The sequence below is a fragment of the Aedes albopictus genome, chromosome 3 (assembly GCF_035046485.1).
Source record: "Aedes albopictus strain Foshan chromosome 3, AalbF5, whole genome shotgun sequence".
NCBI lineage: Eukaryota > Metazoa > Arthropoda > Insecta > Diptera > Culicidae > Aedes > Aedes albopictus.
The window spans coordinates 60,712,427-60,724,638 of NC_085138.1; the positions used below are offsets into that span (position 1 = coordinate 60,712,427).

At 36.0% G+C, this 12,212-nt stretch overlaps 1 protein-coding gene across 6 annotated transcripts in view; it reads left to right on the forward strand.

The window, feature by feature from the left end:
- The first annotated feature begins 518 nt into the window (after window positions 1-518).
- LOC109413735 (antichymotrypsin-2) overlaps window positions 519-12,212 on the forward strand; it is a 56,500-nt gene continuing 44,806 nt past the window's right edge. The window contains exons 1-2 of one of the 6 annotated variants that reach the window (XM_062842254.1): window positions 519-692; window positions 1,399-1,509. In XM_062842254.1, the coding sequence (XP_062698238.1) occupies window positions 1,491-1,509 (19 nt within the window). In that variant the 5' untranslated portion in view covers window positions 519-692; window positions 1,399-1,490. The other 5 variants (XM_062842257.1, XM_062842256.1, XM_062842255.1 and 2 more) reach the window with 5 other exon arrangements.

Below are 12,212 nucleotides of genomic sequence, written 5' to 3' on the forward strand. Positions count from 1 at the left end.
TTTTCAAGGCGGGTAAACTATATAAAGGTTTTCAAAAGTCTATAATTGTTTGTTTCATTTTAATAAGGTCTTCATCGTTTCTTAGTCTTACGTTTTTCTAATTTATTTAGCCAACGAACAAGACATACGAGTACTATCGGCTCACCCTAGTCGTTTAGCATCAGGTTAGCATAGTTCTCTCTCCCACACCACCCGCGACGTTTGCAAGAAGATTTCTCGATTCTTTCTCCGGTGTTGTTTGCACCGATCAAGAGAGACTCAAATGCGTTCAAAACAACAAAACGCCGAACGCAAACCAACTCTGCTGAGCGAATTGCTTGCTAAACACTGAAAGCGCCTTTCCTTTTCCACTTCCTCCGCTTCTTATGGCTTATACGCCTGGGAGCCTCGGAGTGGCCTTATGCGCTTGGCGCACCAGTAGCTTTCCACGCAAGAGTATGACTCCGCAGCAGCTGCTGCTGCTGCGAGCGGGAGGCACAACACGACGAAGGAAGCTTTCTCGTCCGCGCGCCAACTTTACTGCTGGCAGTCCATTGTGGAACCTCGCTGGTTCAACTTCAACACAGGGGGACTTGGTTTTGGACACGCGCGCACCAAACGTATCGATTTGAACCAGCAGAAGAAGAACTCTTTCTCTTCCCGCGGAGATCATTGTGATCTGGAAGAAACGGGATGCTGCTGCTGTTGCAACGGTGTGTGGACAACAGGCATCGTCACAGTCGCACCGCTGCCGCCGCCATCGCCATCACTGCCACCGACGCCACCCTTTCATCGTCGGCGTCTTAGGCCGCATCTGCGTCGAAGTATAAAACAAGAAACCGTTTGACCATTAGGTAACATTCTGTTGTGTAACCTCGATCGGTTAGCATTGATCTTGAAAAGTGCGAAAGGTCTCTGGTGGGTCCTTCTGCGAAGGACTTTTGTGTGGACCACTTACAAAGGGACAAAGCGACCTTCGCTCGTTCAGCAGTCCGATCTCTCTTTTCCAGTGGCCTTCTTTTCTCTACATTCGCACATGTGTTGTGGTGTATAGAAAACCATCAGGGCCAGGGAAGAAAGCGCGCTTTTCGGTGTTACCTACAGCAGTCAATTAGAGTGCAAATTAGATTCGGGTGCCTTTTTTCGCGGGTGGGTTGTTAGTGATTTGTTGCATAAAGAGCAAAACAAAGCTGTAATCAACAACGGACAAGTAAAGAAACTGGGTGGTAAGGGTGGTGGTGGCGGTGGCGACGACGGTGGGAAGTGGAAGTGATTATAAATTGGTTTTGTCATTTTCTCACGTTGTTGGGCTACTATTATGTTCAAATGTGCAGCAAGTGTTGTAATCGAAGACAGAAAGTGAATGTGATTTTATTTTCCTCTTGCTTCTCTTTTGTTTCATGTGGTGTTTCTCTCCAGTTTTGAGGAGTAGTTGGTAGTGAGCCCGTTAAGTGAACATTCCATCGCGCTTGAATCATCGAAGAAAGCAGAAAATCCCGGTTGCGGAAATTATGAGAGCTCTACTTGCATGTAAGTGTCCCCTGCATATTTTCGTATTTTTTTTTCTTAAGCTGTGCATCACAAAGCTTTTTCTTGTAATGATTATCAATTTTTATTTATTTATCATTTGTATTTAGATTTACTAGCTGACATGCACAGGGGGTGGCCAAAATGTTTGGGATAGGCAACTTTTTTTTCTCTCACAAAAAAGTTCAAAACGCTGTATCTTTTCATAGAAAGTATCAAAAATTCTCAAATTTTGACTGTTCATTTACCTATTATATGTGCATCATTGGTACAATTTTGAGCTTGATTGGTTAATCCTTCGCGAAGCTAGAATCGTTCTCGTAAAACACTATTCTTTAGACAACTTATTTTTAGCTGTCATATCTCGGAAACCAGTGAACCGAATTTAATGAACTTTTGAACGTTTATCAACAATAGATTGGTGCTTCTCATGTCATAAAAACATAGGTACTTTTTGAAAGTTGAAAAAAGTTATCATAGATTGAAACTTTTTGGATCTTTCCTGAAAAAAATGTTATTTTTTACATCAATGTTATTCAATTTTAGTGTTGATATCCAAAGATTTTCTGCTTCTGTTCTCAAGACATCTCTGATAAGATATATTAGAGCCTATTTGAATTGAAAGCATAACACATTTAGAATTTTTTGTATGATATTGTAAATTTGACTTATTTTCCTCTATATGGGTGAACATGTCAAACCGGTACAACTTTATTGATCGTGAGAAAATATTACTTTTTATAGCGTCGTATCAAGTATCAATATATTGTTGATAAACGTTCAAAATTTCATTCAATTCGGTTCACTGGTTTCTGAGATATGACAGTTCAAAAATTAGTGTTATAAAAAATAGTGTTTTACCAGAACGATTCTAACTTCGCGGAAGATTAACCAATCGAGCTCAAATTTATACCAATCATGCACATATAATAGGTCAACAAACAGTCAAAATTTGAGTATTTTTGATGCACTCTATGAAAAATTACAGCATGTTGAACATTTTTGTGACAGAAAAAATTACCTATCCCAAACATTTCGGCCATCTCCTGTATGTAACTTTTATAATATTGCAATAGACAATTTTACAGTTTGAAAAGTGTAAAAATAAACGGAATACCAGTCTAGATAAAATTTTGCTTTTTTTTATCAATCGTTATTATTTCAAAGTACATGATAACGAATATATAATATACAAAAGAGAAAATTGTTACAAACTGTTCTAATTTGAAGACAGAGCGTTTAATTTAAGTCACAAGATTTTTTAAACAGATTATTCGAACGTTTCATTAATAGAGCTTACACTGAGAGTAATAATCATCGCTGATCCATGTCAGATGTCATGTAATTTGAATTTTCCTAAAACATTACCATTTTTATTAGTTTTCTGTAGAGAGCTGACATCCAGCATCAAAATTTGCCATGTAGCCTAGAATGATCAAATGCTTCTAACTATTTTTCCTCAAATTTATTTCTTTCATCTTGAGAACCGCAACAAGCAAAAGAAAACAATTTTTGGTATTTGATTATTTTTGATTTTTTAATAGGTTCTAAACATTTTTCAGTAAAAAATAACTTACATATTTGTCTTACATTACATTTTAACATTTTCATGTACATTATTTTCCTACATTGAACAATTCTTAATTAAAAGCAAGTTAAAAAAATAAAATGTTTCGCAAGAAAAATGGACGATCGGATAATTTATATGTATAGCTGAAACAGTGAAACGGTAAAAAAATCTCGAAAAACATATTACAATGTACATACATTTTTTAAATTTTATTTGTTTTTTGAATGAATTAAGTTTATAGCAGTCTTTGTGATCATATATATAAAAAATGAAGTAAATAAATATAAAGAACGATTGGATGAAGGACAAAAATTATGCATATTTTTTTCAATAAAAACTGTAAGTAGAATCTGTTTTTTTTTATTAACAATATTAAAAACTGTTACGTTCTGCTTGTCTTGAAAATCGAAGGCAAATATAAATTCGAGAAGTTAGAAGCATTTGACCATCCAAGGCTACCTGGCAAATTTCATGGCTAAGACAGCTTTCTACTCAAGTTCCAGAACTAGCTGAACACCAGTTTCTTAAGCTAAAGTTTGTTTAAGAGTGGTTCGTTCCACTCCTGTACAGCAAATTTCTTTGTTGGGTAGTCTAGTCTAGTCTAGTCTACACAAACAGCCAATACGTTGAAAGAATACTGGAAAATGATGGTTTTTCGATTTTGTCACGGTTCTATTTAATCACGCTCCATTATATCACTCTCGATTCTAGCACGGTATTTTTTTCGCTTTTATCACGCTATGATAATTGATAGAAATATTTCCAAAAACGTATTCCAAACTAGATAAGGCATATGAATTGTCATAAGTATGCTACTTTTGCACATAAGTAGGGTTCGCGTTTTGGTCAATCTAAGGGTCAATCTAAGGGAAATCATTCCTAAAATAAAAATGACAAATTAACCAATTAAAACTACCAATATGCCAATATGAAAGGTGTCAATCTGTACTATGGCCAAAACTGATGCTTCTACCCTAAATGGTTTCAGTGGCAAAGGTCATAAGGGATTACAGACCGGGTACTGAACTCGATTATCTAGAATCGCATTCTAAAACATATCAAATATATATCAAACAAACGAAAAGCTGTATAAAACTGCAATTTTAACTCATTTCAATCAAAGTTAGTTTGACAAAATTCAAGCTTTATATGGAATTCCGTTCGCAACTTCATATAAAGTTTAGGAAGATTCCTAACATAACAAAATCCAAAAATTTTCGTCACAATAGACCATCAAAATCACTTAAGGCGAAACTGGAAGCATTTTCTCATTTTTTTCGGTTTTTGATTTTTCATTAAATAACGAGGCAATGTTTTCAAAATCGGTTTTCGTACATATGTAGAGTATGGATCAAGGTATCTCCTGAATTTTTTTGTGGTTGAAAATGTTTTCCATTTTTGCGCAAACCATTTTTTTGTGAAATTTTGTTCAAAAATGGTTTCCGCAAAAACGAAAAACATTTTCCACTAGGAAAAAAAATCAGGAGACACCTTGATCCATACGCTACATGTGCACGAAAACCGATTTTGAAAATATTGCCTCGTTATTTAATAAAAAATCAAAAACCAAAAAGTGAGGATTTGCTTCCAGTTTCGCCTTAAACGGCTGTTACGAAATGATCAATTATCAATTGCTACCATGCAAATACCGATAGCACGGATGTCATAACTTAACGTTGAACAATTCGTCATTGAAATCATCGTCATCATCAAACATTTGAAAGCAGTTTTTTCGTTCAAAACAAAAGTCTTTGCTACTGAAATATATTCACTATACTCCACATGAGGAATAGAATGCAGTGAATATATTTTCATGGTCGATGTTTTGATTTACAGCGAGAAAACTGCTTTTTATTTTCCGAAAAATGATGACGGATGCTTGAGCCTTAGATAATACTCAAAATTGAAAGTGATACTCATTGCTTGCTCAGTAGAGGAAACTTTTAAGTGCTATTATTTCAGACTTCATGCGTTCCATTTCATGTGGCTCCATTTCGCCTTCACTAGTTAGTTGAGGCGTTGAGGGGATATTTTCACACTGCTCTACAATGCAGCATAAATACAATCTAGGATGACTTCTTGATCTTTATTGACGGTTGGCTAAATTTATTTTTCAAAATGCTGCCTGAAATTTTCAATTTCCATTTCGTGGTTTTATGTTTCGTTCGTTTTATATTTGCTTTTTTCTATTCAGGTGTATTTTAAGCAATAAAAACACTCGCAAAACATATGTTTCAATTTTATCACGCTCCAGTATATCACGCGATTATTTTTTTCATTCGTGATAAAATCGAAAAAGTACTGTAGAATCGACTACTTCAATCATTTTTCTTATCATTATTAATGTTTGCAGTGCATCGGAAATACATTACAAGCATTAAAGCGGCCAGGCCTACTGTGCAGCGTTATTGATTTTACAAAAAAAATATTGAGTGGGGACATCTCGTACAGACCGCTCATTTTTGTAGAGGAAAATGAAAAATCAGTGGGAGTAACGTAGCTAAGAAAGTTAATGTCACTCCTTGGTCCTCGAATTCCTGGGATGGAACACAGGTGTTTACTCTGTGTCCTAAGCTTAAGCGCCTTTACTCATTCTCTGAAATGAAACAAAATACGATTTTCTGGGAGGGGAAGATGAAATATAAAAGAAAATTGTAATGTTTTGTGAACATCGTCACAAGAGATAGAACAGAAAAAACACGTAGCTTGAAACGATCCACCGGTTAGGGCCGATTCAAATATGACGTCCATCATTTTTCGGGAATTTTAGACCCCCCCTCCCCCCTCTGTCACGCTATTTTGTATACCTTATACATGGAGTGTCACACTTTCTCAGACCCCCCCTCCCCCCTAAACGATGGACGTCATATTTGAATGACCCCTTAGCCAAGAAACTGCTCAATACAGCAATAGATTCATGCAGCTTGTTCGTGGTAAGCTTAGCATTTCATTTTATTTTAAAATGCTTAATTTCTTCCACCGTCCACATTTCATGCGAAATTCTCCTCAATACAGCAATAGATTCATGCAGCTTGTTCGTGGTAAGCTTAGCATTTCATTTTATTTTAAAATGCTTAATTTCTTCCACCGTCCACATGCACATTCGACATTCAAGGGGTTGCCATTTTTCCCCTATCACAGTAGGCACTTGCTCGATTTAAAATTTTGACATTTATTAGCAAACACACTCGGCATTAATTTAACTTGATGGTATCACTACGAACTTGTTTTTTTTTTGCCCTAATTGTGAATATGGCAGCTTTACTTCGGGGCGTAAACATCACTGCACTTTTGAAGTATGCCAGCTTTCAAGAACACAAACTGTAAATGCACTGCCCACGATATTCTCAATCCTAGTACCGCTACTGACGCTGTGAGGGCGTGGCAAACTAGATGTTAGTCACACGAATAGTCCCGACATTGAACTTCTGTGGCTACTTATTCTAATATCCGGACAGAATTCCAATCTCAAAATCTGTCTTGTCTCACAAGCACAACCGAAGTCATCAAGCACATTTTGTTCTATTTTTTTCCGGATGGCGTAGCACCATCTACCGTTTCACTATTTGGGCGTCCGAATACGCGAAATCGATCGGAAAACGTGACAGCTTACCCCACGTATCCACTAGACAGAACTGTCTTGACAGAAATGTTTTCTCGCTGTTTGCATGGAAAGCAGCGGTGTTGATCATTTCTGTTACGATTTCTCTTTCTGGCAGCAAAATGGCAAGACATTTCTGTCTAGTGGAGACGTCGGGTTACTGCAATCCAAACTTTCTTATGGCTAAAAGACAGCTTTCTACAGAAAAATAAAAAAAACGATAATTAGATTATTACAAAATTAAAATTAATTCGCAATGAATATTAATATCAGTATATTTTTTATAAGTTACTTTCACTTTAAACTGCCTGAAACTTCTTCGAAGTCATCCTGTAAATCAAACAAACTGTTTTAAAGTTACAATTTTTGGAGAAAATTAAGTTTATTCGGACGCCTTTTTCAAAAGTTCGGTAAGGAATATTGATGTAAAAGTTAACCAAACAAACCAGCACATGAATAAAATCTCATTTGAATAACGATAACGAGTTAAAAAACTGGAAACTCTCTATAGTAAACTTTTTGTTAACAAATTAGAAAAGTTGGCCATCATAGTATCACTGTGCCATAATTTGACGCTCCCAAAGTCATTCTATTCGAAAACATAGTGATTAGGGCACCGATTGATTCCGTTCTTTTTGTCATCATTCGTGTTTACTTCTAATCTAATCTATTTAATCCAATCTAATACAAACACAGGCAGTACGAGAAAGCAACCAGGGAAAGTAATCGGGTTAGATTATGACCAATTACTTTAATGAGGCTTTCAGCATATCAAAAACATGGCACTAGCGTCAAAGCGACTAGGCCGCAAAGACAAAATTACCTACCTCGAGTTTTAAACAATTGTCTATTCGTGGAGTGGACCTGGTGTGATGGTTAAAACACTTGACTATCACGCCGAGGACCTGGGACCGAATCCCACTCCCGACAAACTCGCAAAATGTGAGTTCCTCCTTCGGAAGGGAAGTAAAGCGTGGGTCCCGAGATGAACTAGCCTAGGGCTAAAAATCTTGTTAATACAGATAAAAAAAAAATTGTCTGTTCGTTGAAGTAATTCTCGAACCTACAGGGGACGAAAGATGTGCGGACACACATGATATGGTTGAAGTATATGTAAATGTGTTATATTGTTTGTTATATAATGCATATTGGAAAGATCTCACCCATTTGTTGGGTAGCGTTTGCACTATAAAGTTGATCCACTGGTTTTGTACAATTTTGTCATCATTCGTGCTCGCATCTAACAAAAAATACAAAAATAAGAAACGAAATAGAGAGCGATTTATTCTTTTGCTTTGAGTATGGAAAAGAATCGTATATGCTATCTTTTCAAACTTTCACAGCTTTTAGTTTTAGTTTGGTGTCAGAATTACTCGTATCTACTTGTTTTTTTTTTATATTTTTTTGTTATGAACACTTAAATCTACAGATAAACTACGAAATAACTTAAACCATTGTTACGTAGCAGCGTTAGCCTTAATTTAATGTCCAGGATTAGTGCAACTTGAGAAAAATGTTAGTATACGATATATGGAAGGGTTAGATCTTTTTAAATTGTTCAGCCATGATGCCATTGCATTGTATGTTGCAAACTGTATGATACCAAATAAACGTGTTAAAAAAACAGTAAGCAATGTTGTTCGGATGCTTCACAGCTTTTTGTCTTCAAAGCTTAAAGCTAAAATAAAAGATTTGAATGAGAATTCAGCTTAAGAATACCTGCTATCGGGCCCTGTAATGACGGTTTACTACAGGTTCACCCAAATCATTTATCTAATCACAATCCTGGCCAAATAGATTAGAATTCTTAAGTAATTAATTGCCCAAAACCATTGACCTTATATAAACTTACAACTGTAGATTTTTAGCTTTTGAAGAATTCACGATTTATTATCGAATGCACTTTGTTATAGGAAGAACGTATTATTGTTTCTGTTGATCCACTGCTAACGGTGAGTTCACATTCGTTGGGTAAGTGCTGCCGGAACAAATGTACTTGTACACTCAGAAATATGTATACTTTTTCACGGAATTACTATTATTTATGCATTTTGGGCTCGAGGGCCCATATAGCCGAGGCGGTAAACGCACGGGTATTCAGCATAGATGGTGGTGCATAGAGGGTCTTGCCCGGGATTTCCCGGGACAAAAATCCCGGGATATCCCGGGATCTGAAAAATCCCGAATCCCGGGATATTTTTCAGAAATTCCCGGGATTTCCCGAAAATAAAAAAAAAATGGCAATACTAAAACAAATCTTTTCACATTGAAATCTTCTCTTTGTCAATGTTTCCTTTTTTCCATCCAATTCTATCTGTCAGGTATAGTTTATTTTTATTTAAATCAAGTTTAGATGAAAATCCAACTAATTAAACCAAAGATATTTTGGCTGAATTTATGTCATTCATTTTTCATTTTTTTTCTTATTCGTTTATTTGGAAGGCTCGGGCGCCACATGGGCAGGGCATAACTGAGACGAAATCTTTTGTTTTTACATTGATTTTACATTTTACAATTTATTACTGCCTTTCCATTTTTCTTTTATGTGGCGTTACATTACAATTATAATCAAACTGAATCAACAGACAGAATATCGGAATGTGAAATAAAATGACTTATTTTAAGCTAGATTGTTCTGGTAGTATTGTTGGCATTTATGGCAATGTTCAACATTTTTACAATATGTGAAATAGGTAAACTGTTGCAAATATTTTTAGATGTTTCTGGAGTTATCCCTTAAGAATACTTTGTTGTTATATAATATTCAACAGCCCTGATCAATTGCTTGCACATTTACGTTTCAATTATGAGGAAATTCCCAGAATTTTCAAAAGAAAACGGATAAACAATCCCTAACCTCTGCAGGACTTTGACAATCTTTGAAATATTTGTTGACGATTTCGTAAAGATATTCGTTGAGACATTTTGTCCTTAAGTCCAGGCGAAATTTTCTACGGAGCTCATTTCAACAATCACTAGAGATAATACAAGTGATAATTTTGACGACATTTCTAAAAGAAATCAGTAATTTATTAACAAGAAGGAACAGCACACCGTTTTTTAGATCTTCTGCAGAAATTTCTGTAATGATTTATGGTGAAAAACAGAGCGATATCGAATTGCAAAAAAATCGAAGAATATAATTTAATACCATATAATAGGAATAATGGAAATATAAAAGTTGTTGTAAAAACCACAAAAAAACATCTGAAGAAATTGTTAAAGTTGTCATCCTGCCAAATAAATCGAAAAAAAAGACCAATGGACTTTCGGGATGGAAATGTTAAAATGAAAATAAAAAATAAATTTTCGAAAGAATTTTATAAGGATTTTTTTGAAGATATTCATATTAGTTTAACAATAAGTTTGTTGAGAGGGTCTGTCTCGAATTATTCTGTATTTTTTCCACAGTTTCTTCAATGTATTTCACAAAAAAAAAACTAATCGAAATTCTAAAATGTTAACATGAATGTATATCCACATATAATTGAAATAGTCACACATTTTCTTAAAGAAAAAAAAAAACGAAATGCGGACAAATAATATCTTAAGAAATTGCCGTTTGAAATTTTCAAATCACCATTCTAACACTGCTATTTTAACTCCTTCATAAAATTTTCACACAGAATTCATTCACGTCTCAGGGTAAATTATAAGGGATTACTCTAAAAATATCATCAAGTTCTGTCAAAAAATTCCTTCGGATAAGTAAGGCAGTAGTTAACATATAGCCCAAGTTAACCTATTGCGGAAGAAGATGAACTTTATTTGAAAATTTTCAAATACCTTTGAATGTCTCCAACTGCCCTCACACAATCAAATGTCTATGAAATATGTATTTTGTTTCGAATATAATGGTTATTAGTTGATCGAATTTAATTAAAAGTGCTTAAGAAATCGTTCCATTAACTTTTTCATCGTTTTTGAGAAAATTTGAATTTTTCCCGGGATCTCGGGAAATCCCGGGATTTGGAAAATAAAAATCCCGAATCCCGGGATTTTTTTCAGTCCGGGAAACAAGACCCTCTAGTGGTGCAGTTTGTTTTTAGTGAGCAATTAGTCTTAATCGTTGCTCTAGGAAGAAACTTCGGAAATGTTTTGAAACTATTTTTAAGATCAGTTATTCTTGTTTAACTGTATCTCTAAGATTCTAGAAGGGCAATACATTGTTGAAATCCAGTTGCACTGGGCTGAAACTGTTATAAAACTTATTAGAAGGAATCCGGACTGTTGCTTGAGTTTTTGTGGCGGTATGCTGGTGAATCCACTATGCATTGAATGCAAAAAATAAAAATTCCGCCAGAAAATAAGTAAATTTACACAACGAAAAGTTCCAGGGCCGAATAGGAATCAAGCCCAGTCACAGCTTCATATTCGTCTTAGTAGCGTTCCCATTGAGACAAAGCCTGCTTCTCAGCTTAGTGTTCTATGAGCACTTCCACAGTTTTTAACAGAGAGCTTTCTCTACCAATGGCTAATGTGTACATCGTGTGGCGGGCACGAAGATACTCTATGCCCATGGAATTGACGAAAATTTCAATAACGAAAAGTTCCTGGACCGACCGAGAATCGCCACCCCCAGCATGGTCATGTTGGATACGCATAGCATAATCTTATTGAAAGCCCATAAACCACTTCGCCTAAATGGGCCAAATCGTGAAAGGCTCAACGGATACATTTTTTTTCGAACAAGATGGGCTATGAAACACTTTTTTCAAACTGGTAAAAAAAAAACAAAAACTCGGAACCAGAAAATTGCAACACAAAAAACTAAACGGAAAATGCCAAATTACTTCTGAGCTCTGCTTCGTGTAACTATAGCTGCCCTTCTTGGACATACCATTCCATGGAAGATGTGTGCTATAGAAAAGAGAGGAAACCGAACAGAAGATGTTTTCTCTAGTTTAAAAGCTTGCTAACCTAACAAGGCAACAACAACGGTCAGAAATCTAGGTGTACATACGCAGTCAGTGCCAATGGTAGAAAGAAAGAAGCCTCCGGCATTGCTGTCGGCGGCATTGTTCGGTTGTACCAAACGCTAAATACACCGGATGAGCTGTGTAAAGTGAGCTAACATCCCGTCCCGCGAGGTGAGGTGAAATGAATTTGGAATTTTGTGCCAACCGATTTGGCACGGTTTGCGCTGGCTGAGCTGAGCTGGAACTGAGACGTAGCGTGCGCATAGCATAATAATAAATGGCCACAGCAACTTCTGCGCAGCAGGCAGCAGTTTGGCGACACGTTGCGCCTAAATAGTTGACGACACTGACTGTGGCATGCTAACGGACAGGGAATGGGAAAGAAATGGCAGGACAGATTAAACTTGGTATTTACAGTGTTTTCCTGGTTTTAGCAACTGACTTGTTTTTTGAAGTATTTTAATCCTTATTATGCCGAGGATCTGGGAGAGAATCCCATTCCCGACAAACTCATAAAATAGAAGTTCTGCCTTCGGAAGGGAAATAAAGCGTGGGTCTCGAAATGAACACGCCAAAAAGGATTGTGCTATACAAGAGCTGAATAAAGCACTCTTAA